This window comes from Ambystoma mexicanum, chromosome 4q, assembly GCF_040938575.1.
Source record: "Ambystoma mexicanum isolate Mex_15411 chromosome 4q, UKY_AmexF1_1, whole genome shotgun sequence".
NCBI lineage: Eukaryota > Metazoa > Chordata > Amphibia > Caudata > Ambystomatidae > Ambystoma > Ambystoma mexicanum.
The window spans coordinates 657,392,702-657,420,466 of NC_090928.1; the positions used below are offsets into that span (position 1 = coordinate 657,392,702).

Sequence of the window (27,765 nt, forward strand, 5' to 3'; positions counted from 1 at the left end):
GGTGCTGGGGTACATGTGTCGGGGCCTGCTGGCAGGTGCCTGTCAATGCTGTGGGGGGTGGGGGGCTGAGGGACATGAGTGGGGGCCTTCTGGCAGGTGCCCTGCACTGCTGGGGGTGGGGGGCTGGGGGACATGAGTGGTGGCCTGCTGGCAGGTGCCCCTGACTCCTGGGGGTGTGGGTGCTGGGGGACATGAGTGGGGGCCTACTGGCAGGTGCCCTGCACTGCTGGGGGTGCTGGGGCACATGTGTGGGGGCCTGCTGGCAGGTGCCCTGCACTGCTGGGGGGTGGGGGTGCTGGGGTACATGTGTCGGGGCCCGCTGGCAGATGCCTGTCAATGCTGGGGGACATGAGTGGGGGCCTGCTGGCAGGTGCCCTGCACTGCTGGGGGTGGGGGGGCTGGGGGACATGAGTGGTGGCCTGCTGGCAGGTGCCCCTGACTCCTGGGGGTGGGGGTGCTGGGGGACATGAGTGGGGGCCTACTGGCAGGTGTCCTGCACTGCTGGGGGGTGGGGGTGCTGGGGCACATGTGTGGGGGCCTGCTGGCAGGTGCCCTGCACTTCTGGGGGGTGGGGGTGCTGGGGTACATGTGTCGGGGCCCGCTGGCAGATGCCTGTCAATGCTGGGGGACATGTGTGGGGGCCTGCTGGCAGGTGCCCTGCACTGCTGTGGGGTGGTGGTCCAGGGGGTCATGCGTTGGTTATCAGTTGTGCAAGGTGACATGTGGCTTGGCTGGGGGGCATGCCCATGGTGGATGGGCTGCCTGCGGGACATGACCAGGGGTGCAGGGTAGTCCCCTGTGGTGTGGACTGCCTGCAGGGGCCGTGGAGGGTGTAGAGGGAACACCTGGGAGGACCCACACCGTCAATTTGCGTGTAGGACTCCCCGGCACCCCCGAAATACACGTACCCTGCTGAAATCGCATGTGAGACTTCCCGCGAACCCCAGGAATACACGTACCCCACTCGCACAGGGCTAATCGCGTATGAAATCCACGCGAACCCCAGTTATACACGTACCCCACTCGCACAGGGCCTATCGCGTGTGAAACTCCACGCATACCCCAGAAATACACGTACCCCACTCGCACAGGCCCTTTCGCGTGTGAAACTTCCCGCACACTCCCGAAATACACGTACCTGGATCCAAACGCATGTGAGACTTCACGCGAACCCCAGTTATACAAGTACCCCGCTCGTCCAAGGCCTATCGCGTGTGAAACTTCCTGTGCACCCCCGAAATACACGCACACGCTATTTTTCACACAGCGGGTGTCCCTGTTTGTCGCGTACCCCTTTGCACGTCATTTGTCCTAGAGGGACACAGTATGGGACATTCATCATGGCTGCATGTACGAGCTTTTTGTTAGCGCACATTTTTTTCATGCGCAGGGACGCTACCGCCTGCCTTCGTGTGGCAGACGTGTTTAGGCCTGTGCGCGTCTTTGCCTGTGCGCTGGTTTGCCCTATTCGATTCCTTCAATACGTGTTGTAGGCGAGCGTGTGGGCGTTCCGCGCACTTGCCTCCTTTAATTCCCCTGTGACGCCCACATTTTCACGCGTTGTTCCCCATTCCGCGCGTCACGCCCCGTGTTACGCCTACTTTTGTTGTGTGTGCCGCGCTATGTGCGCTTTCGCTGTGTGTTTAGCGTACGCTGTTTGAAGGCGTGTGCGGCAGCGTGCGCCAAAAAGGATTTCAGCGCACATCCATGGATTTCCACCGCACGGACTTCCGTGAATCGCTGTGCGCGGGTTTCGCTGCGATTTTCGCACTGGCACTGCGATTCGCACGCTTTTGCAGAAAATTTCAGCGCACATTAATTCCATGAATCGGCCTCTAAATATGCGTCTCCAGTGACACGGTAGAAAGCAACCACTACGGAAAGCATTCACCTGATTCTGGCAGGGACAGGAAGCTTCTATGCTTTCTTCGCGGTAGACGGCTTCCCAGGACACGCTGCAGTGAGGAAAGTGGACATGGAGAAGACCTAGACGACTTCTCGGGAAAACGCTGTAGCTAGGAAATTGGACGTGGAGAAGACTGCTTCACAAATCCAGTCTGAAACAGGGGACAACTCGGAATATGAGTCAGAAATAAACGAGCGGTCTTTAAAAAAGGCTGGAACAAAACGCAAGCAGGAACATAAATAATTGCAACAATTAGAAGCGGCGAGCGATTAGAGGGAGGCACCTAAATACGTTCATGAATCATGTGACGGATGATGAAACTAACATTATCACGTGATCCTGGGTGCTGGAGTTCAACGCCGTTTTGCGGGGAGTTTGTTAAAGAGTCTCCAGCTCGTATAGAACGGCTTTGCTGCCGATCTGACAGCATACGGGTTCCTGTTACCAACAGGTGAGCGAGGCATGACCGTGGGAGATTTTGTGTAAGAAATCGGAAGACGTTATATTCCCCATAGGAATACATTGGGGCTGGAATTGTTTTAGGCGGGAGATCGTGAAAAATAGCAATATTTTCCACTGAAGAGTCGTGTGTCTTCTGTCTAAATCGGGAGGGTTGGAATGAATGTCATTGCCCCTTTCTGAGCAAAATCAGATGTTCACATCAGCTTCCTCCCCAAGGATGCGAGCCAACATATAACCACATTATGTGTACTTTCACATCCGAGGGTATAGAGCTAATGTGCGCACTTGATTTTTCTTCGGCAAATGTGTTATGTGGCTAGAATAGCATTTTGGTACAGTCACTCTTGTCACTTATTACTGTGGAATGACATATATTTTTTTCATTTAATAAAGCAGGAATGGCATATGTTATCACATGGCTACACTGGCATTTTGGTGCAGCCAGTCTAGAAGTGTATTACTGTGGCATGACCATATATATGCAAGTGTTAATGTCCTTTTTTTTCAAGAATATTTTTCAAAAGTTGCTGTCCACGGCATATAAAAATTGTCAAAGCAACTAATCGTGTGTGCCTTTAAATCCAATAACATGTTCATTCTTACTGGCACATTGCCTTTAAAAGGTACCATTTGATACTTTGTCCCCACAGCAGACTAGCCTAGGGTGTAGAACAGAGGGGGTGGAGCCTCCAGGTTAGCCTCACCCCGTTTTCCAAGTGGGCCCTTCCATCACCAGTTAGCAACCCCTCCTACCCCCGGCACCCCCAAGGCTAGGTTTCATTGCGCTCCTGCTTAGAGGTGGTGTACAATTGCAAAAGGACGTACAAGTAGCGTGCTTTATCCAGCCGTATATTTTTCACTCTCTCCGCCTTCCACCAGTAAATGCAGCAGACCAGTTCTGCGCAATCGCCTGGGCGGCTGCTGTCTACATATACGCGTACGCAGCGAAGAGCTTGGCAGAACAGATGACGCCCGCCGTAGTCGCTAGCATGCATTGGCGCCTAAATACGGTGACGTACAGTCAGTTGGTTCATTCCCCGCCCCTCGTTGGACACACTTTGGTCGCAGCGCGCGCAGCCTGCGGCAGCGATTCTATGAGCATCACACGCCCTTCTGTCCCGCGCCTACAGCTCCACCTCCTGCTTCTGTTCAGCTGTCTGGCGATGGCAGACACTGCGCGCAAACTCGCCTCGGTAGACTTTGAGGTGTTTGGCCGTGTGCAGGGTAGGTCGTGAAGTTTTCTATATTGTGTTAACGTTCTCCCATGCTTCGGCAGCCAGCTTTCCTGCTTTAAATGGGCAAGCGCTGCCTGTGGGATCCAAAAATAGCTGCCATCTCATCTTGGCATTGGCTGGGCATCCTTTTCATTATTACAGAAAGCACTATTTCACCCCTGCCGTCCTGGGAAGGTATTTGAAAATGTGAACAGATTTTTACAAATCGAAACGTACAGATTCGGGAATGTAACACTAAAATATTGAAGCAGAAATAAAGTGCTCGGCAAGCAACATCACTCAAGTAACGAGCATCATTTCGGACATATGTTAACTTAAAAACAAGATACAAGAGGTCTCTAGTTCTCTGCCATGAATTAGTAGTTAATCCAGTTCAGTTTTTGTTAGCATTCCAGGGCTAGTTTTGCTTTCCCAACAGCATAAGTATCATACCGCGAAAACAAGGGGTTAACAGGAATAAAGGTAAAGCTGGGTTATATAACATTATAGTTAAACAACATGAGCAGTAAATAAGGGTAAGGTGGGGTTTGCTGGTGGGAAGGATCGTGGGTGTCTGCGACACTTGAACAAGGTGCTCCTTGAAGATCTAACAACATGAGGTGCTACATTTTCTCACAGAAATTACTCTTTTTACCTTTACCTCGGATGAGATTTCTCCCATTTTGGCTCTAGGATCCCTGCAGAGCTCGGGCATGACGGGGCAGGTCACCACCATTATCGTTCTAACAGGCTTGATTAGGGACACTGATGATTTGCTGAAGATCTGGCTCCTGGGGCGCAGCCTGGCCTGGCCTCAGATTGAGTTTGTGACCAGTGATTCTATCCCTGAGCTGGGCCTGGGATTTTCTTCTCTGCAGTACGGGTGTCCATGCTGTCTAGAGTCTGTGTCCCTGAATGGCAACAAAGCAACATTAGGAGTGTGTTTCTTACTTAAGTTTGTTAATTGCGCGTGGGCCGGAGAAGGGGTCCTTGTGTATGCGTTTGAGCTTCACAGCAGAGCGGTACCCATGTTATCCTTTTCAAAGCTGTCTGAGGACGAGATAAACGGAATGAATCACTTTCCTCAAGCTCCGGTTCTCATATACCGCTCACAGACAGAAAGCACCATAGGAGCCATTCTGCAGGCTAAAAGGAGACCTTAGCTGAGCGCATTCACACCATATTGTGTGATTAAAATATACAATATTCATAAAGCCTGCTAGGGCAGTCAGATTGAATTCCCTGCATGCTAGCTCTGATCCTGGAAGAGACCCGCGCGGAAAATACATAAAGATCTCCTTACCATTTATGCAGAACTCCATTACAATCTGGTTCTTTAAGAACCAGTAATCATGGAGGTGCCAGTGATGACATGTATACGACAGTACAAAGGCAATCTGAATGAAAGTCATCCGCCTGACCAAGGAGTCAAGGATACTATCTACAAAGAGCAGAACGAACCTTGTACGATTTCAGTACCCCTGTTTATGTCAAAGTTCTAGCCAGTGGGTTTTGAGGGCAAGCTGTCTGGCAGAAAATCAAATGCTCTCAACTTTTGGGTTGAACTGGCCACCCATCAATGGGCCCATAAGAAGCAACAGTGAGAGACGCAACAGACAAGGAATTGGAGTCCGCAGTTAAAAAGATTTATGCCCTCGTTTGGCCATCTCTGCAAGCGTATATTATATGCTGCATGTGCGACAGATTTCCTACTAACGGATTTACTGGTGGAGATCAAGGTTGGGGTAAGATGGCACTTAATACTCAGACTTATTGGAGACAATCCAGAGTCAAACCGGTTTCTTATTGGGCTAGGAATTAGAAAGTGCGAGGGGCAGCGCATTGCCCTCCCGGCCACAGTCTTGATGAGACACCTGGATATCAAAGAATGGCATATCGATTAGGCACAATAGGCAATCTCTTTACATATCTTCTTTCATGGCGTTAAGATCTTTGGGGACGAATTGGAGGGCAAGGTTCACAAATTGCTCCAAGAAAGCTAGAACAACTAGCCGTTGAGTGAGAAGCCAAAACAGACATTGCAATCTTTGTCAAGAAAGATTCTGGGACCATTCTCCCAAAAGGGTTTAAACAGAAAAGGAAGAACACCCTTTAGCAGACCAGGCTGAGCGTTTCCCAAAGGGTAGGAACTAGGAAACTGAATCTACATGTGCCAGACCATCGTTCTCCAGGTAATGAAAGCTCAGTGGCAGCTCACATGATCCAGTTGTTCCATGTGTGGGAGGATTGGAGGTTGGTTAATTGGTAGTTGGGTGAAGAAAAGTATTTCACCAGGGTAAAGGATGGTATATTCTTCACCTCCCTAAGCACGTACCTGGAATGTGGCTATAGATGCTCATGACAAACCAAGTGATCATCTTGTTTTCCTTCAGTAAGAGATCAAAGGAAGTGTCTTAGTGGCGGCCTTAGTGCCCTGTGTATCTGTTTCTTGCTATACGAGCAAGGCAGTCTCTTGGCCTGGGGCTGAACTGGGACTCCGTCTTCTAGCTGGACCTCTCTGTTGGGTCTTTTGCGTGGGTTTCCCCCCGTCTTTGTAAAACAGAACTTCGGCATCGGTTATGGGGGACAACGGTATGCCGCTTCTGGGGCAGCCTCGTCCCTCTTCTCCTCAGTGACTCTGAGCTCCTCGTCTTCCTGAAGATTGCAGCATTCCGTGGGCTTCTTTGTTCTTCTGCCCACCGCACTGCATTTGTGGTGCTGCCTTCAGACTCCTCTTGTGATGGAGACGTTCCCTCCTCTGTGCTTCTCTCTCGCTCTCGCTCTCTCTCTCTCGTTTTCTACCTTGACGTTGGTCTCACAAAACCTTTATGTTCAACTCTGTTTCCCTCTCTGTCTATCACTCGTTCCCTTCTTTCTCCTTTTCTCTGGCTCTCTGTGTCTTTATCAAATTCATGCTGTGCTCTGCTTGTCTTACTTCCAAGACAAGCACATTGCTCCTGAGCTATTTTCCCGGCTCCACCTTTACCATTTAATTTTCCTTTCACTAGTAGGTTCAGTCCTGACAGTTTCTCATTGAGATAGAATGAGATTCCCTGGGTGGTTACAAATTAAGATGGCAGAAATGCATATATAGTCAATCCCACCTGTCCACTTCAGTTTTCTCATTATCCAGAAGAGGAGGAACGTTTAACCTATGTGGAAAATTCCAATAGTACGTTCTTACCCACTATCATTCCATTTACATATTCTGCTTCCATGGGGACATAATTATCATCATTTAACGTCAATTAAGGGGATCTATATGATAATTTAGAGACCTCCCCCAACAGCTCCCTCCATACCCCTCTACATTTTTTATTAACTTTACCCATCCCCACATATACATGCAGTGAAATGGGTAATCCGAAATTCAGTATTTTGGGATTCGCAGTGATTATCTGCAATATTTTGAGGTGATATGGATTAAGATATGTGTCATGGGTAAGCGTGCAATCCTCTTTCGTTTTACTCTGTGGGCCTGCTGCGCTGTCTTTGGTAGGCACGTGTAAGGCACGTGTAATGGTTTAGTTGTTAAAGGAAAATTGGATGCTTAATGATGTCAGTCATGGCGCCTGTATATCCTTCCATCGATTACTTGGAAGTCGTCTCATAACTTGCCGGTAAGGTTGCCATGATGTTAGGTTTAGGGATTCATGTCTCTGTTTCTTCGTTGTGTTGATGTCTGTTTTGTCCCTCTCTCTTCCTGGAACCTCTTCCTGTACTTCATGCTCCTGGCCTCCTAGCTCCTTCTGTCTGTACTCCTTAGTCCTTCCTTTTTCAACAGGCTACTTCTCAGCCATTTGTGCAATTGTACTTGAAGTTCATCTGTATCATTACCGGATTATTCATCACCTGTGTATATCCTGGAATTGAACTGGGATTTTATTCCCCTTAGGGATTCCCCCTCAATTCTGGGTTTGTGCTCAGGAGGTCCTTTTGCTCACCCTTTTTACAACTTGGGTGGCAGACTGGCCTCTTCTAGAGATAGACCCTATCTCTTTGAGCCACGCAGTAGATGCAAGACTGAGGTAAAACGAACACCGCCAGACATCTTGCAACGCTACCCTATCCACATTGAGGCTTAACTGCAGAAGTACAAGGTCTTCGAATGGAAAACCAAACCTTGCGACAAACAGTGGTCATCAGGGAAGGTGTTCCCATGGCTGTGCCTACAGGAGGTACTGGCTCAATAAAATTCGATGGCTCACCCCGGAAGTTGAAGGACTTCTTGGATCATGTATAATCAATATAACTTCAGACCTCATCAGTTCCATTCGAACCGTTCGAAGGTGGGATACATGGTAACTAATATGATGTGCGTTGGCCTTGGTAACCCCTTTGGTTAGGTCTAGAAATCCTGCCTTGGACAATTTTGATACCTTCCTTGGAATAATGAGAGAAATGTTTGAGAGAACGTAAACAGTGTACACCGCACAAGAAAACCACTTGGACTATGTACAAGGATCTTCTGACGTCATGAATCTTTTGACCAGTTGACGGATGAAAACGGCTGGCCTGAAGAAACACGAACAATGTCCCGAATGGGACTAAATGAGAAGTTGATGGACAAACTTGCTTGCGTAGCTCGTAAAAGGACTTTTGCTGAACTGATTACTTTGGTATTACAGCTCGATTACTGTGTACAAAAGCGTAAAGCAGAATGAAGAAGACATTGACTGGTTCATAATTTTCCAGATATTCCACCCAGTACTTCTTCGATTACTTCTGAACCCGAACCAATGCAAATTAGAAACGCCAGAGGTCCATTATCAGAAACAGAAAGACAAAGGATAAATTTCTTAGGTCTATGTATGTATTGTGGAGCTAAAGGACACCTGCTTAGAGACTGCCTTGTGGCGCTTGGTTGACGACCGGGAAACGCTCCCTCCCGTCCCTAGTAAAGGTCAAGGGGTGGGAAAAGATGGAGTGTCTGACCAAGTAAGCAGGAGTCAATTCTTCACACCAAGATACCAATCTGCTGGTCCTACAAGTCTATTTGCCAATAGATAAAGCAAACAATTTAGTTCTTCCAGCCTTACTAGATTGTGGGGGAGCAGCAGTATTAATGGATATGCAACGGGCGAAAGAACACCAGATCCCCATTGAAGACAAAAAGCATTCCTTACAAGCATAACACCGTTTTGAAAAATTGATTGGCAGAGTTTGCTATTTAAAATTTTCTTTTATTAGCAAACAAACATATTTGATGAGCAATGTTTCACTAATATTCTTAAAGTCACTAGATGTTATTTGTAGCCAAGACATAAAATGAGCAATAATACAGCATTTTTGTGTACCGCTGAACTCATTCGTAAAATGAGTGCCTGTAAAATTTAAATGTGAGCTGTATGAATGGGCAAGTGCACGACTCTTTGCAGCTAGGTGTGGGACAGTGTTGCACAGAGCAGTGTCCCATATACTGCATCCATGGCCTATCATTTGCTGTGTAAAGAGAATTTCAAAAGTTACATTAATCAAAAACTGTACAATGTTAAAGGAAAGTCATAGCTTGTGACTAAGTATATAGTATGGTGTTGCAGCAGACTGGGTAATTTTCAACTTCAGATGGGCAAGATGAACCTTGCCTTTCATTGATATTAACTGTTTTCAACATAGTGTTAATTACCAGTTTCGGGGGGTAGGAAGGCCCCGCAATGGCCCTCAAGCCCCAGCCAGGTAGTCCCAAGCAGAGCATTCTAGCCCTGCGCACCTGTGAAAGCAGTATATATCGCTATTGGCACTCCAAGTGGCTATCTGGGCCACTGATACTCTAGCTATTAAGGGAGTTGCGCAATTCTTGCTTCTCTTAAAACTGAACTACACATACGTCCGCGATTGAAAATAACTATTTTCAGGACCTGCAGGTGGTCCAGGATGTGCACAGGTGAGTGAGCAGGGGATTTGAGGTGTGGCACTCCAGTGGGGACACGGCCAGGGGCTCCGACTCCAAAGACATGGTAAAGGCTGGGCAGGTACAAAGATGGCCAATATGAAATGCAGGGTGCTAGTTGCAAATTCTGCTTGTGTTCCCGGCCTCAGGATTAGCCAGCTGTCTCCTGCAGGTGCTAATTTATAATGCAATCAAACTACAGTGTATGGTGTTTCAGCAGATACATATATGTACAGACCGCATAGAACTATTAATCCCTACTTTGCTTAAACATCTAGTTGGCTTTGTGTAATCATTATGTAAGAGAAAAGAAATAAAGAGACTAAGCAGAATGGATGGCTTAGTAGGCAGAGACCAGGGCAAACTAAGTTTTCAGCCATCCCACTTTCAGGGTAGCTGCTACAGAGCAACAGGGTGAAAGGATAGGTTGGCAAGGAGTTTTGGGATCAGCTCATGGGTTGAGCACAAGTTTGTACAGATGTATGTAACAAGCAGGTCATAGAACTAGGTCTGCCATCAAAAGCATTTGGCCGTTTGATCATGTACATTTTCAAAAGTGTTCACTCATCAATATGTTGCACCTTTCCCTAACGTGTTTTTCGGTATCTTGTTGCTACATACGCTACCAGAAGTAACACTTGCAGAACTTGTTTCCAAAGTCTGGTAAAGGGGAGATACATATTTTTATACGTGAGGAGGAACCCTTGATTCACATGCAGTCCCAAAGATAGAGCATTATTGGCAGAACATTGGTTGGTGTCTGACAAGTCAAACTGGGCAACAACAAAAAATACACCCATCTAGCCTGTCTGCTATAATGATTTTCAAGATTCTGTAAGGCGTGTACGTTTCTGTGATCAGTTTGGAATTGTACTTGAAATCTAGCTCCCATTAATAGATGTCTCCATTCTACACAAACCTGTTTGAGGGCTATAGTTCTTTCTCTAGAACCAAATAATTCATCTCACTGGAAGTGAGGGTCTGGGAAAGAAGCAACAGTATGTTCCTTTCCGTCATACAGTAATTGGAGTAAGACAGCACCAACAGCCATTTCAGAGGCATCCTCACCCACAATAAAATGTTGTTCAGTATCCAGTTGGCAGAGAATCAGTTTACGTGAAGGCATTCTTCAAGTCCCGAAATGCCCTATCCTGTACTTTAGACCATACAAATCGATGATCTTTACACAGTAGATCGGTCTTACGGAAGTAGGAGGTTACCACTTCACGAGAGTTTCCACTTTCCTAGGCTTCATTGCTGTTCCGTCAGCCAATGGAACATATCCAAAATAAGAAACAGAGGAAGCAGGGAACACATTTTTCCACCTATGCCTTGAGTTTGTGATTTTGAAGACGTCTAAGGACTTCCTGGACATGTTGATGATGGTCCGAAGATCAGAATGTCATCTAGATACACTATCATCGCTGTATAAAGTATCTAGCTGAATATCCGATCAACAAAATGTTGAAATACTGCTGGGGCGTTGGCAAGTCCGAAGGGCATTACCATAGAGGCCAAAACGGAGCTTGAAATGCTGTCTTCCACACATCTCCTGTCCTCTTACAGATAAGGTGGTATGCGCCTCATATATCCAGTTTGGAAAACACCTTAGCTCCTCTAACACCTTCTAAGAGGTCTTTAACAGGAGGGGTACTTATCTGTTATGGATGGCGATTTTACTCAAAAATCGAGACATGGTCGCGATTCTGAGGTGTCTCTTTTGGGCACAAAGAATAAAGGTGCCCCTCCAGGAGCCTTAAAATGAGCAATCAAGCCATTCTTCAAATTCTTGTCCAAGTATGCTCTCAAAGCAGTTTTCTCAGTTTCGGACAATATAAAACATCCGTCCAAAGGGACTTGTAGTATCTGGTACCAGGTAAATAGTGCAATCTTCATCCCTGTGTGGAGGCAACTGTGTTTCATGATCCTCGGAGAAGACATCTAGAAATTCCACTTATTCAGTTGGGAGCACATTAATATTGTTCAGAGTAACAAGTTCAGGTATGGTATGCTCACATTTTGTTCAATTTCACAGAAACCCTGTTGGACACAATCCTCGGAACACAAGGAGACTGTACTTGCTCTCCAGTTTATGTATGTATTATGTTGCTGCAACAAGGGCAGTCCTAAAATATTCGAAAAATTAACCATTTTGATTAAATCAAAAGAAAGAACTTCCCTCTGGTTTCCAATCCGTAAGGGCAGATCCTTTGTATGGTCAACTATGGGGCCAAAAATTAAAGGTTCCCCATCGACACCTTCAATCAGTAAGGTAAGGCATAAAATAAGCAGTGTCACATAGCAATTTGCTATGCAGTTCTCTAGGTGTGCTAATTAAACAGACATTTGTGTAGCACAGCTTGCTTTTGAAATTGCCCTGTTCAGTTAAACCCCAGCTCGTCCTGCATTCCTCTCTTGCCCTCACGGCCTCCACCCTCTTTTCTCTGTACAAAGGGGCTAATGCAGAGAGAGCGCAGCAGTAATCATTTCTTTTCCTCTTAAAAGTGCCAAATGCATGTGTGGAAGTGCTAGCCAAGAAGTAATTAGGATGATACTTTTATTAACCTAACTATATCCTGTTTGTCAAAGACCAGCATGTGTTATTTAAAAGTTGTTACGTAATGGGGAATTAAAGTATTGCTACTATAAAACATTCCATTGTTTCCATGTTTTTCAGTAACATTTAGGTTAGTGTATGTAAATCTCATAGTGCCAACTATATTTCATTTTGTTGTGGTCTGTGCTCAAAATAAGATTTTTCCCCAATGACCGAATGGAAAATTGTTTCCTCTTCCCATTCCTACTAGACCTTGGGAAGCTATCACTACTGATTTTATTGTTCAGATACCACTGCCTGAAGGAAAAACAACCACTGTGGTAACCGTTGAACGATTTACCAAATTAGCTCACTTTATGACTTTAAATAAGTTGCCTACTGCCATAAAAATGGCAAGAATATTCCTACATGAGACAATCTTATTACATTGACTGCCTTCATCTGTTGTGTCAGAATGAGGACTCCAATATCTGTCTGATTTTGGGTTCACATAATGAACATCAATCATGCTTTATCATCTAGATATCATCCTCAGTCCAACGGACAGACGGAGAGGACCAGTCAAGTATTGGAGCAAGGCCTGTGTTGTTTTTCTGCGGCATCATGTACTAACAGGGCGTCATTATTACCATACCAAATTTGCCTATAATAATTCACAACCCATGTCTATCAATACCTCTATGTTGATTGCCTCATATGGCTTTCACCCTCAATGTCTTCCTGATTTTCTGATACCGGAAACTCCGGTGCCCACTGCTGATAAGTGGCTTAATGATCTACAAAACACACATTGTATCGTTCACGATAATTTACTCACTGCTCAGGAAAGAGTGAAAAGATTTGCTGTCAAACCTAGGCAGGAAACCCCTTCCTTTTCTGTAGGAGATCTCATCTAGCTGACTTCTAACGCGCTTCCCCGACATATGGTGCCATTTAAACTTGCTCTGAGGTTCTTTGAACCCTTTTGTATACTTTGTTGTGTCAATTCTGTCGCTTACCTGCTGGAACTGCCTTCCTCTTGGAGTAGGATACATAACATTTTTCATGTGTCCCTTCTTCGTCCTTATTTGGGAAATTCCACTGACCAGCCGTCTACGCCAAGACCTCCTGTGCTCCTGGATGGGACCCAGGAATTTGAAGTTGCAGTCATTTTTGACTCCTATTACCGGAAAGGGGTGCTCCTGTACCTCATTGACTGGAAGGGATATGCCCCTGTGATAGAACATGGGAGGCGGCACATCATTTTCCTGCTCCTGCCTTGGTACGTCTATTTCGTAGGATCCAAACCTCTAAGCCTGGTTGCAAGCGCTTAGGGAGGGGGCATGCTGTCATAGATAAGCGTTTGGTGCGCTTTCATTATACTATCTGGGCCTGCCGTGCCATCTTCTGTAGGCGCGGCTAACGGTCTAGTTGTTCCAGTAACGTCAGATTCGTAATGACATCAGTCATGGCGCCTGGATATCCTTCCATTGGGTCACTTGGAAGTGCGTTGCAACTTGCCAGTAAGGTTGCCCTGACACTACGTTTAGGGTTTCTTGTCTCTGATACTTCCTTATGTTGATACCTGTTTTCTCCTTCTCTTTTCCTGGAACCTCATCCTGACTCAGAGCCTGTCCTGTACTCCATGTTCCTGGCCTCAAAGCTCCTTCGGTCTGGGCTCCTTAGTCCTTCCTTTTTCTGCCAGGCTGCTTCTCGGCCATTTCTGCAGTTCTAATTGAAGTTCATCTGTATCATTACCAGATTATTCATCACCCGTGTGCCAGCGGTATATCCTGGAATTGAACAGGGTTTTTTATTCCCCAGAGGGTTTCCCCCTCAATTCTGGATCTGTGTCCAGAGGTGATCTTTTTGCTCACCCTTTTTACAACTTGAGTGGCAGACTGGCCTCTTCTAGAGATTGACCCTATCTCTTTGAGCCACTCAGTAGATGCAAGATTGAAGTAAGACAGACACTGCCGACTAAACCTGACAGTATGTGTATTTCAGAAATGAAACAAAGGTGCTCAGTTTATGGACACTCGTCCGCTACACACCATAAGGATGAACAGTCGGCACACAAATATTCACAAGTTACATTCATGTATATGTTTATGTTGTTCCTCTGACATCAAATACACTTTACAGAAGGTCTATGGACAAAACTTCTTTATTTTTCAGAGGTCGACAAGTCACTCTACCCGTTTCGGGGACCATTTCCCCTTCAGGAGCTTAGTTGTGAATATAAACATAAACTAATGGGATATCTTAGGTGTGCATTATTACATTGATTATTTTTAGTATGTGTATTTAATTAATCTCTGTATTTCAGTGACAGGTCTAGCTAATCTTGTGATGTGTAATCCTGGCAAGTGCTCCAAGCCCATTTTCTGAAACAAAAAAACAGAGAAACATAACCATCAGCATATATAAAACTTGGCTCTTATATCACAACGACATTAACTCTTTGTGCTTCTTTGTATCACTGCATTATATGCATTTGAAATAAGAACTGAATAACAGGTGTCCAGTCATTATCTCGAAAACAAAATGTCGAATTACAATAATGTCGAAAAAATAATGTCGAAAACAAAAATGTCGAATTGTTTTTTTTTTTAATTTACATGTTTTTTTGGGGTTCCGGTGGTAAAAAAAAGGGGTAAAACATAAAAAAAAAATTAAAAAAGGGGGGTTGGGGGGGGGACCCCCCCATTTCGAATAAAAATCAATAAAAAAAAGAAATTCGACATTTTTGTTTTCGACTTTATTTTTTCGACATTATGACTTTCGACATATTTGTATTCGAGATTATGACTATAAACCGAATAACATCATATACTGCTACTAATGATGTGTTTAGATTTAATTTGACTTCTTGGAAAATACCAACCCCACAGCTGCATATGTGATATACATTGATGTATTTGTTTACATAATTTCTGTTTGTAAATATTTGTCAGTTTAAACAAAAACATGGCCATTGGCTCTTTCAAAGTGGTAAGCTTTATCACCGATTAGTGCATTTGTTTCAGGAGTCACTAAATATGCCCTAATCCACAATTCTGCAGGACTATTAATGTACATGAATTAGCTCATATTTTTATGGAGTCTTTCAGCAGCATTTGGTCTCGGCTAGCTGGATCATTACACAAAAATTGCCAATAAAGCTTCCAATATTATGACATTAGAGGAGATTTTCCAGATCCTGATGGGCCATGGATTCCTTATCTACTCGGAAAGATGCTTCCATGTCAGGATATGATGTTCATTGGGGCAAAATTCAGCACAACTGTAGCCATGGTGTTCTTTCTACATGACGGGGGAATTTGGGTTTGGTACTCTATGAGATATCTGCTTCAGCAAACATCAGCGAGTCAATGGCCTAATCCGTGCCCCTGCACAAGAATTGGATGCCATCATCTCCATATTTCCAAGGATACTATCCCTGTGAATGAAGAGGTGGTAAAGACTCTTCAGTGTTGGTTAATACCAGAAAATGGGAAGAAGGGTGTCTGGTTCTACCTTCCTACAACCACAGTGATAATGACAAATACCAAAAGGTCAGTGGTCAAGAAGAGAACAATGCCAATACTCTTATTGGAAAGAACTAGCTGCAGTACGGATGGCACTACAACATTTTGTTGCCCTCACCAACAGCCAAGCAGTTCCAGTCACATCAGACATCAGGATGAGTGTCATGCATTAATCGCTGAAAAACATCTACTCAGCATCTTGGCATCTCATAGCCTGAGTCTCGTCAAGATCAGCTCAACAGGGTGTTTCCCACGTCACTCGCTGCCTCATTCTAGAGTACAGTTCAAGAAAATGTAGCTTGCCAGTTCTGGGCTTGTTTGCCTCCAGGGACAGTGGTCAGCTGAAAAGGCTCAATACCAGAGATCTCCTGGCCTGGCGTTTTGATGCCTTTTGTCTGACACTGTGCGACAGGGTGGCCTGCCACAAGAACCACGGCGACTAGTCATAGTATTTATTTTTGATTTACAGACTTATTTGATATTCAACGAGAAAATGTTCTATGGTTCTCAGGGCTTTGGGATTTTTGGCACTAGGACCCTCCCACTGTGGCTCAACTTTCTCTTTCTAAGGTTGGTGGTGGTTGCTCTAATACAATGTCTAATCGACTCTCTAGGGATCTTCTAACTGTCCCTCAGCTATCCCTGGTTAGTAGTCTAGGGGAGTAATATATGGTGCCTTCTTCCGCTCAGCATAAAGCTCACTCATTTCAGACCCTCTCAATCCTGACCCTTTGCTAAACCAGCCTCTTAAGTTGTTATCTTCCCACCACGGCACTGTCCCTCCAGCCTCTCACTCCACCTTTCCACCTCCACCCTTCGATCTGACTTCCTTTCCTACTCCTATTCTTACTAACGTTCTTACCTACAAGTATTCCTCTATCTCTGTTATCGTCTCTTCCCTCCTTCGTCTCCCTCCATACCAATAGCTACTCCTATTTTCCCACTCACTGTCGCTCTACCCACTCTAAGATACCCAGGGATATGGTGCCCTGCTTACAGTTATAATACCAATTACCATTCTACCTCTTATCACCTTCACTCGCTACTCCTACTGCCTACTTTACTTATTCGCAACTACCACTAGTCCACTCCGCCACTACACTTAACTCTACTTCCACTACTCACACTCTTCCCTCTCACACAAACACTTCACATACATTCTTCTTAACAATAGCCTCTGCACTCCAGTTGCTCTCGCCTCCTCTGGTCCCTCAGATGTTCTCCTCTGCTGCCGGTCCTCACACAACTGCAGCCCACCACAAACAACTCCAAAGCTCCCTCTTATATATCCCCCCGTCTGAATTGGCTGCTTACCATACCTGTGACTTACCTTGCTCAAAATGGATGTGACGGAGGATGGCTTGGCAGGTTACATAAGGGGTTTAAGCCCTGCTCCCTTTTCTACGCTGCTTTCCTGTATTGGGAGTTTCCTCTGGTGAGCTTGGTCTTCTCCTTTGCTGGTCTGTGATCTTTATTGCGAGGATGTTGTGCAGCGCGATGCCAGGTCCTGCCATGGTACCATACTGGCAGGTAAGGAGATGATGGGAGGATGCCTGTCTACACATTCACTGGCACCCTGGGCTGTTTGGGTCGGGCCCCCTCCCACCCCTGACGGGACTCGATTAATGGCCCTGTCAAATACATCCACCCTTTCTCCGAAGTCATCTTCCCCCTCTCCTGACCCTGACTCTACCTGTGGGCTAACTATCTGGGGATAGCGAGACAAAAAATCGACGTTGACTTGTTTTATTCCTGCTCGATATTCTACCGTAAAGGAAAATGGCTGTAAGACCAAGAACCATCTTTTTATGGCTAATGCTTCTAGTTTGATAACAGAATAGTGGAGTCTCTAGGTTGACGTTTTTGTCTTATGGAAATTATGGGATTTTCCTCTACATCTCCTATCTGCGACAATACTACCCCTAAACCGACGCTGAAGGCATCCGTCTTCAGAATAAACTCTTTTGAAAAGTCTGGCATAATAAGGACAGGCTGTGTACATGGGGCTCCTTTAAGTTGTTCAAAAGACTTCTGTGTCTCATCATCCAATTTAACAAGATTGGGGCATTCTTTCTCTAGGCGATCTGTTAATGGCCCAGCTAGTTTGGAAAATTTGGCTATAAACAGGTGGTAATTCCCCACCAGTCCCAGGAAGGCCTGTATGTCTGTCTTTGTGAGTGGTCTTTTTTTTGTTTTTTTTTTTGGACTGCTTCAAACTTGGCTTGTTGGAGTAGGACTTTCCCATTTGGAAGACTAAATATTGTACAAAGCTCCTGGCTAGATGACATTTACTGGGATTGGCTGTTAAGTGGGCCTTCCTGAGTTGTCTGCATACTGCAGTGAGGTGTTTTAGGCGTTTGTCCCAATCTGTACTATATATAAAGATATCGTCCAGGAATGCACCCGCATGATCCCAGCAAGTCTCCAGAACGAAGTCCATTAGGTGTTCAAATGTTGCGGGTGCCGCATGAAGCCTGAAGGGTAAAACGGTAAACTGCAACAGTCCCTCTGGATTGGAAAAGGCCATCTTTGCCTTAGCCTCCTCATCCAGGGGGTCCTGTCAATTACCTTTTGGAAGGTCAAGGTTAGAAATAAAGCGGGCTGGACCCAAGCGTTCTACCAGTTTGTTAATTCTCGGCGTGGGGTACTTTTCGAAACAGGAGATCTCATTGACTCGGCAATAGTCTATACAAAATCTGCATGTTTGATCTGGTTTTCGGAAGTACCGGTGATGACCACTCGCAGTAGGACCTCTCAATTGCACCTAACCTTTTTTTTTTTACCAACTTTATTTAAATCGGTTGCAAACAAGGAGCAGGTTCCCAACAGAGGGAATCAAATACATCATAGGTTATAGTACCCTCATCATCAAGTTTATTTTGGATTTGCATAAAATATAATCCACAAAAACATACAAGATGCAAACATATGTGACAATTAACACAGTAAAATCACACAATGTCATGTTATGTTATGTTATTTTGCATTTATATAGCACCTTATATACCATTGGTATGGTCTGAAGGCGCTGGTGGGTTGAACGCCCTTGGGAACCGAAGTTCGGGTCAGTAGAAAGAGTAGGGGGAGTCAAAAGGTGCATGTGTGTACCATGTATGTGTGCAGCTGGTGCGGAATTCAAGTGGTAGCTGCTTCTTAGCGGTAGGTGTGGTGGTTGAGATATCAGGAGTATGTGTTCGCTCTGGATGGCTTTATCCAGAACGAGTGTGGCTGCGTTAGGCCTGAGGAGGACGCCTGGCTAGGGGTGTGATACCAGCGATGTTTACTTAGAGTGATGTGGAGTGAGCGGGATATGTAGATATGAGAACAGTTATACCGAATGGTGTCGTAGTATCTCTGTGTTCTAGTTGAGTGGTGGTGTAAGGGAGAGAGTAAGCGTGGGGTGTGGTAAGATGTATGTTTTTCAGACGTTTCCTGCATTCCAAAGCATATTATGTATGTCAGGCAGTTGCGTGCGGGTTGGTCTTTTATATGCATTTTTGTTCAAGATTGTATTACACATTCATGTCTGCCCGACAGTGCATATTCATGTACTCTGGTTCATTTTGCCTGCTCAACTCTGTCCTTCATTCTCCAGTGCGGTTCACGCATGCTCTCATGTGTTCCATACATATGATATGATATGATATGATATGATATGGTATTTGTAACGCGCCTATACACAAGTGTTTCAAGGCGCGACGAGGCAGGGAGGGAGGGAAACAAGGGGAAGACAGACAAACGATCCTACTAGGCCAGGTGTCATTCAGATCGCGCAAGTGCAGAGGTAAGGGGAAAAGGAGAAAGTGCAGGGGGAGGAGGTGGGGGGGAAAGTGCAGTACAAGGTAAGTAGCGTAATAAAATAATAAATAATAAATAAAAGGGCCAGCTGGTGGCAAGTGCGAGGTAAGTGCAGAGCAAGTGCTGGGAAGGGGGCTGTAGGGATACAGTGACAGTCCCACAGTGCAGGGGGAGCCAGGGAGGCAGTGCAAGTGGAGAGTGGCTGGGCCCTGGACCGAGGTCACTGAGAGTGGCCCAGATGCAGGTTTAGTGCAGAATTCAGTGGGGAGTTAAGCAGGTTTAGCAGGGGAGAGGGAGAGAGAAGGCAGAAGCGAAGAGGAAGGTTTTGAGGTGCTTCCGGAACCGGAGATGGTTCTCCTCGAGTTTCAGGGAGGCAGGAAGGCTGTTCCAGAGGGAGGACCCTGCTGCGGAGAGAGATCTACCCCCAGCTCGTTGCTTCGAGAAGCGGCTGACCATGAGGGAGTTGGAGACGGATGAGCGAAGGGCTCGTGAAGGAAGATATTTAGGAAGAGAGAGTTGAAGGTATTTAGGCCCCAAGCCCCAGAAGGCCTTGTGGACAATGCAGAGGGTTTTGAACTTAATCCTCGCAGCCACTGGGAGCCAGTGAAGAGATTTCAGTCCTGGAGAGATACGGTCCCTGGGCTTGAGGCCAAGGACAAGTCTCGCAGTTCTGTTCTGGATAAGTTGCAGAGGGCGGAGAGTGGAGGCAGGCAGATTAAGATAGAGGCTGTTACAGTAGTCCAGCCTTGAGAGAACCAGGGCTCGGGAGACAGTGAGCTTCTGGGGGAAGGAGAGGAAGGGAAGAATACCTCTGAGGAGGTGCAGCTGGTAGTGTGACTTCTTAGAGACGTCAGATATATGAGGAGAGAAGGAGAGTGTGGAGTCGAAGATGACCCCGAGGTTTTTAGCCTTGCAGGTAGGGGCAGGAAGGGGGCCAAGGGAGGCCGGCCAGAGAGCTGCAGGGAAGGAGGGAGTGGGTGTGCCGATGAGTAGAATCTCAGTCTTACTGGCGTTAAGGCAGAGGTCATTGGCGGCACACCATTCCTGGATAGCAGACAGACAGTCGGAGATGAGGGAAGGAGAGGAGGAGGCCGAGGGTAGCCTGAAAATGAGCTGGGTATCGTCCGCATAGCACTGGAAGTGGGGGCAGAGAGCGGCGATGCGGTGGGCAAGGAGTGCCAGATACTGGTTGAAAAGCCAGGGAGAGAGGTTGGATCCCTGGGGGACACCACAGGTGGAGAAAAAGATGTCAGAGAGGAAGGAGCCCATTTGGACCTGGGAGGGTCGACCGGAAAGGAAAGAGGTCAGCCATGCCAGAGCCTGACCAGTGATACCCAGGTTATCACGGAGACGGTTGAGCAGGATGGCATGGTTGACAGTGTCAAAGGCAGAGGAGAGATCGAGCAGAATGAGAACACATGGAGTGTTGGAATCGAGGTTCAGGAGCAGGTCCTCACGGATGTTCAGGAGAGCAGTTTCCGTGCTTCTGGCCGCTCTGAAGCCGGATTGATGGTCATGAAGATTACCAACATATTCAGCATGGAGGTTAAGCTGGGAGATGGCCAGTTTCTCCAGGAGCTTGCCCAGGAAGGGAGTAATGGAGATTGGGCGATAGTTGGCCGGGCAGGAGGGGTCGGAAGAGGGTTTCTTGAGGAGGGGGTGCACAAGGGAGTGCTTGAGGGGGGATGGGAAGACTCCAGAGGCGAATGAGTGGTTGCAAAAGTCAGCCAGGGCAGGAGCCAGGGAGTCGATGTGGTCCTTGATGGTTTTGGAGGAACAGGGGTGAACCTGTTTAGACGAGGCTTTCATGGATCAGACTTGTCTGGAAACCTCATCAGCAGAAAAAGGTGGAAAAGCAGAGAAGGAGGGCGGAGGGGCGGCTGCAAGAGGGCAAGAGGAAGAGCCGGGAAGAGAGGGAGGGAGGAGAGAGGAGGAGAGCGAGGACAGGATGTCCTGAGTTTTTGAGATGAAGTGCGAGGCCAGTGCAGTGCAGAGGGCCTGGGAGGGGACAGGAGAGGTAGAGACTGCAGCAGGGTTGGCCAGCTCCTTGCAGATTTTAAAGAGTTCGGCCGAGTTGTTAGATGCCTCAGAGATGCGGGCTTGGATAAGTGCTCTCTTCTTGGTGAGAACGGAGAGCCGGTATTGCCTTTGGAGCAGGCGGCAGGCCAGTTTGTCAGAGGATGAACATGAAGCACGCCATTTCCTCTCTGCCACCCTGCACTTGCGTTTTAGGGTGACGAGATCCGAGTCATACCAGGAGTTACATTTGGCTTTGGGCTTCAGGCGGATTCTCATGACGGGAGCAAGGATATCGAGAGTATCAGATATAGAGGAATAGAGCATGGAGAGGGCTGTGTCAGGGTGGGAGTCAGCCGAGGGGGGAGAAGGGGGCGAGAAGGTAGCAGCGAAAGCCTCAACTGACACGCGCTTCATGGGTCGGATGACCGAGAAGGTGGGTGGCAGTGAAGAGGGTGGCTTTGCCTGTGGGGTAGGGAGGGAGAGGTGGGAGGATAGGAGAAAGTGATCGCTCCAGGAGAGAGGAGAGGAGTGGAGAGAGGGAGGGAGAGGGGAAGGTCAGAAGAGATCAGAGCATCAAGAGTGTGCCCTGCAGAGTGAGTAGGACCAGACGGGAGAATAGAGAGTGAGAGAGAGTTGCAGAGTTCGCGGAAGAGACCAGTGGGGGGACAGGAGGCATCGAGGTGGATGTTGAAGTCACCGAGAAAGAGGAGTTGGGTGGTTGAGGACAGGAGTGAGGAGGAGAGGTCAGCCCACTCAGAGAGGAAGGAGGAAATTTGACCAGGTGGCCGATAGATAGTAGCCACGGTAAGGGAATGGCTAGGAGAGAGAGAAAGTCGGCAGACAAGACATTCAAAAGAGGAGTAGGTCTGCATAGGAGTGACAGTGGCAGGAATCCACTCAGGGAAGATAAGGGCAACACCACCCCCTGAACGGTTGGGCCTGGGCACGGAGAGGATCTTGTAGCCGTCAGGTAGGAGTGTGTCGAAGCTGGTGGCAGAGCTGGCAGTGAACCAAGTCTCAGTGAGACCGAGGACGTCGAGGTCCAGTTCCTCAAGAAGGCGACAGATATCAGAGGAGTGCTTGATGGCAGAGCGAGAGTTCAGAGTGGCAATGTGGAGAAGGTTGCCACCCTTGAAAAACTTCCGGGGAGGGGTACAGATCAGAGGTACGCCCTGCAGAGGTGTTAGAGAACGAGTTGAAGAGGGAGCAAGAGAAGGGGCAGGGAGGGAGGGGAGAGGCAAGGTAGCCGAGGACAGAGGAGGGGGGACAGCGGGAGCGGAGAGGAAGTTGATGAGGCATGGGAAGCGTCTATCAAAGAGGTGAAGGTTGGCCTGAGGGCCTTGGACCAAGACATATGCACTCCTGTGCTTCTTGCGCATGCGCTTCGGTCTACCCCGTGGTTGTACTCATGTCTGCCTATGCTTTAATCGGTTCTGTATACTAAACTGCTTTGTTAGCAGTCTGTTTGATTGATCTACACACTTATCTGGTCTCACTGATATCATACATACTATTCTTTGATTCTACGTAGTCGTCCAATCTGCATACTGTCCCGGTCAGCATACACGCTTCTGCGCTTTCCACGTTCAGTCGTTGTTCATTCTCAACTGTTCTCATGTTCATTCGCTCTCTACGCTACTCTGGACCCCACACCTGTCCGTTTCTTCATGCTCATTTGCTCTCCGCACTCATCCGCTCTCCGTACTTATCAGGTTTACGCACTCATGTGCTCTCTGCAACCATCTGCTCTCCAGACCCATCCATTCTCCACATCTAAATGCAATTGGGTACACTTCTGGGTTCAATTTTCAGTGAGAGGTTATTGGGTGCAGGTTCAAATGCAGTTGGGTGCGCTTCTAGATTCAATTTTCAACTAGAGGCTAGAGGTTATTGGGCGCAACTTCTAAATTAAGGCTGGAACAATTCTAGCAGTTCTAGATGCAACATTCAAAGGAGGCTATTGTGCGCAGTTTAAATGCAGTTGGGTGCATTTCTAGATTCAACTTACAATTCGAGGCAATTGGGCGCAGCTCTAAATGTGGCAGAGTACTCTTCTAAAAGCAATTGGGTACACTTCTAAAATCAACTTACAAAGACGAGCTATTGGGTGCAGCTTCCTATGGAGTTGGGGACGCTTCTAAAAGCAATTCTACCACTCCCAGTTTGAACTTTCAAAAGAGGCTATTGGGCGCAACTTTAATTGCAGTTGGGTGGACTTCTGGATTCAACTTTCAACGAGAGGCAATTCGGCGCAACTTTTAAATGCAGTAGGGTGCAGTTGTGAACAATTCTTAACACTTCAAGATACAACTTTCAGTAGGGCTATTGGGCGTAACTTCAAATGCAGTTGGGTACATTTCTAAATTCAACTTTCAAGGAGGAGCTATTGGGTGTTACGTCCAATGCATTTGGGTACACTTCTAAATGCAATTCTAACACTTCGACTTTCAACTTTCAAAAGAGGCTATTGGGCGCAGCTTCTAAATGCAGTAGGGTATACATCTAAAAGCAATTGGGTTCATTTCCAAATTCAACTTTCAAAGGGGGGCTATTGGGTGTGACTTCAAATGCAATTGGGAACACTTCTAAGTTCAACTTTCAAGGAGGGGCTTTTGTGTGCAACTTCGGATGCAGTTGGGTACACTTCTGAATGCAATTGGGAATACTTCTAGATTCGGTCTTCAAAGAGGGGCTATTGGGTGTAACTTCAAATGCAGTTGGGAACACTTCTAAATGCAATTGGGAACACTTCTAAGTTCAACTTTCAAGGAGATGCTAGTGGGCGCAATTTCAATTGGATACAGTTGGGTACTTTCTAAAGGCAATTGGGAGCAATTCTAACACTTCTAGAATGAACATTCAAAGCGGCTATTGGGCGCAGCTTCAAATGCAGTTGGGTACACTTTTAGATTCAACTTTCAATGAGATGCTATTGGGCGCAACTTCAAATGCAATTGGTTATACTTCTAAATGCAATTGGGTACACTTCTAAATGGAGTCTGGAACAATTCTACCACTTCTAGATTCAACTTTCAAAAGGAGGCTGATGGGCGCAGCTTCAAATGCCGTTGGGTACACTTCTAAATGCAATTGGGTACACTTCTAAATGGAGTCTGGAAAAATTCTACCACTTCTAGATTCAACTTTCAAAAGGAGGCTGATGGGCGCAGCTTCAAATGCAGTTGGGTACACTTCTAAATGCAATTGGGAACACTTCTAAGTTCAACTTTCGAAGAGATGTTAGTGGGCGCAAGTTCAATGCAGTTGGGTACTTTCTAAAAAGCAATTGGGAGCAATTCTAACACTTCGAGAATCAACTTTCAAAAGAGGCTATTGGGCGCAACTTCAATTGAGGCTATTGGGCGCTACTTCAAATGCAGTTGGGTGCACCTCTAGATTCGACTTTCAATGAGATGCTATTGGGCGCAACTTCAGATGCAATTGGGTACACTTCTAGATGCAATTGGGTACACTTCTAAACGGAGTCTGGAACAATTCTAACACTTCTAGATTCAGCTTTCAAAAGGAGGCTGATGGGCGCAGGTTCAAATGCAGTTGGGTACACTTCTAAATGCAATTGGGAACACTTCTAAGTTCAACTTTCAAAAAGATGCTAGTGGGCGCAACTTCAATGCAGTTGGGTACACTTCTAGATTCAACTTTCGACTAGAGGCTATTGGGCGCAACTTCTAAATGCGGCAGGGTACACTTCTAGATGCAATTGGGAACAATTCTTAACACTTCAAGATTCAGTTTACAGAAGGAGGCAATTAGGGATTCCAATTAAGTGTGGCATATGCTAACTGTCATTGGTTGACATTATATTGCAGGCCTTTGAAAGGTAGGTTAGAGTGGCAGGGGCTTTCTGGGGTAGAGTAATTGCTCTATCCCCCACCTAAGCCAACACTTACGGTTTTGTTGGTGTCTGGTGGCTTCCTTGGCGTCCCCTGTGGACACCTGCAGACACTTCCTGGAGCCGCCTCTGTTGGAGCCGCCCTTGGCCTAGGGGCCCTTAGCCGCAGGGGGCTGCCGGGCAGTGGGCTGCCCTGGAAGGAGCAGTAATGAAGGGAGGGAGGCGGGACAGCCAATCAGGGGTGGTGGGTGGGCTGTGAGGCGGGCAGCGAGGGGAAACCAGGAAGGGGAGCCTGGGGAGCCACGGGGCAGCGCAGGGCCTGTGGGGCTGATTCGGAAACAAATACAATCTTCAAAGGGGCCAAGAGGGACCACGGATGCCGAGGCTCACACTCGCCTGCTTCCTCGATGTAAGGAGGAGTGGGTGCGGCCGCGGGTTGCTAGACCCAGGCAGCAGTGTAAGGGCAGCCAATCAGGGGTGGTGGGCGGGCTGTGAGGCGGGCAGCGAGGGGAAATCAGGAAGGGGAGCCTGGGGAGCCACGGGGCAGCGCAGGGCCTGGGGGCTGATTCGGAAACAAATACAATCTTCAAAGGGGCCAAGAGGGACCACGGATGCCGAGGCTCACACTCACCTGCTTCCTCGATGTAAAGAGGAGCGGGTGCGGGCGCGGTCGCTAGACCCAGGCAGCAGTGTAAGGGCAGCCAATCAGGGGTGGTGGGCAGGCTGTGAGGCGGGCAGCGAGGGGAAACCAGGAAGGGGAGCCTGGGGAGCCACGGGGCAGCGCAGGGCCTGGGGGCTGATTCGGAAACAAATACAATCTTCAAAGGGGCCAAGAGGGACCACGGATGCCGAGGCTCACACTCACCTGCTTCCTCGATGTAAAGAGGAGCGGGTGCGGGCGCGGTCGCTAGACCCAGGCAGCAGTGTAAGGGCAGCCAATCAGGGGTGGTGGGCGGGCTGTGAGGCGGGCAGCGAGGGGAAACCAGGAAGGGGAGCCTGGGGAGCCACGGGGCAGCGCAGGGCCTGTGGGCTGATTCGGAAACAAATACAATCTTCAAAGGGGCCAAGAGGGACCACGGATGCCGAGGTTCACACTCACCTGCTTCCTCGATGTAAAGAGGAGCGGGCGCGGGTCGCTAGACCCAGGCAGCAGTGTAAGGGCAGCCAATCAGGGGTGGTGGGCGGGCTGGGAGGCGGGCAGCGAGGGGAAACCAGGAAGGGGAGCCTGGGGAGCCACGGGGCAGCGCAGGGCCTGGGGGCTGATTCGGAAACAAATACAATCTTGAAAGGGGCCAAGAGGGACCACGGATGCCGAGGCTCACACTCGCCTGCTTCCTCGATGTAAAAAATCATAAAACCTCACTAAGAGATAGCACCTAAAAGGGTTGTGAGTACAATTCATTTGGTAGTGTGTAAGAACTAATTGTCAAGCCAGTATACCTAACAGTCGTTTCCTATAGTGGAGTGCAATTTTCAAATACGAGAGTAACGACCAGCCCAGACGTAGTGAATTCACCCACAGCAAATATGTTAAAGCAGGCCTATATTGTACACAGCCCAATTTCTTCAGTGAGGGTTGAATAATCCATCTTCTCGCCTGTGCATACGCAGGGCAAAAGAACATCAAGTGTGCTAGGTCCTCGTATGAGGCTTCACAAGCCGGGCAAGATCGATCTGCACCCCCTGATCATGCTGCCACCACCGCCCTTGGGTGGATGCAGTTAAACCTTGCCCTCGATACTAGGACACGATCCGTGGGAGATTCCGCCCATAGTAAAAAAAGTTGAACACACAGGGACATGATTGTCATCAGCCTATGGTTCTTTGGCTTCATGACTTCCATACTTTCTCTCTCCATGTACACAGAATCATAGAAACATGCAGTCCATCGATGTATTTCTCCTGGGGAGAGCATACTGACAAATGTGCTATTGATCACCCTCAGCTGTTTCTTAATATGAACCATCCGTGGAATCTTGTCTCCCGGATCCTTAACTATCAGCAAGGTGATCAGTTCATGGGTAAGTGACGCCCTATCATTACCCCGTAACCTGAGCCAGTGCAATACTGGTTGCAGTGAGATCGTATCACTAATTGGTGTACATCCCAGTTCCATGTGAACTCCGAAATTCGGAGCCAAAGCTGGCAACCCCAACAGATTCTTCAGGAATTGGTTCTCCAGTGTCTGGACCACATTAACATTGAAGTGGCCCCAAAGCAGTTACAAACGGTACAGAATGGGGCTGTTAGAGCAGTCTTTCGCTTAACTAGACGAATCACATCACTGCCTCCAGGAGGAAACTCCACTGGCTTCCTGTGAAGCAAAGAATCAAACGCAAAAATCTTATCCCTCGCCTACAAATGCCAAAATGGCAATGCCCCACATTATCTCGCTGATAGATTAACAAGGAAACACTTAGGCAGAACCCTACGCTCTTCTGAAACTCTTCTACTGAATCAGCTGAGATCTCGTTTGAAAAACTACAGAGATTGCAGTTTCGAGTTCAACGCTCTACGTGAATGGAATGTCCTACCTATGAACATTAAAACATCTCAA

The 27,765-nt window shown here is 47.3% G+C and overlaps 1 protein-coding gene across 1 annotated transcript in view; it reads left to right on the forward strand.

Moving 5' to 3' along the window:
• Nucleotides 1–3,437: 3,437 nt before the first annotated feature.
• The window catches only part of ACYP2 (acylphosphatase 2), a 1,335,183-nt gene continuing 1,310,855 nt past the window's right edge, over nucleotides 3,438–27,765 (forward strand). Inside the window, exon 1 of the mRNA XM_069607235.1 lies at nucleotides 3,438–3,592. Coding sequence (XP_069463336.1) covers nucleotides 3,463–3,592 — 130 coding nt within the window. The 5' untranslated portion in view covers nucleotides 3,438–3,462. The remainder of the gene's footprint in view (nucleotides 3,593–27,765) is intronic.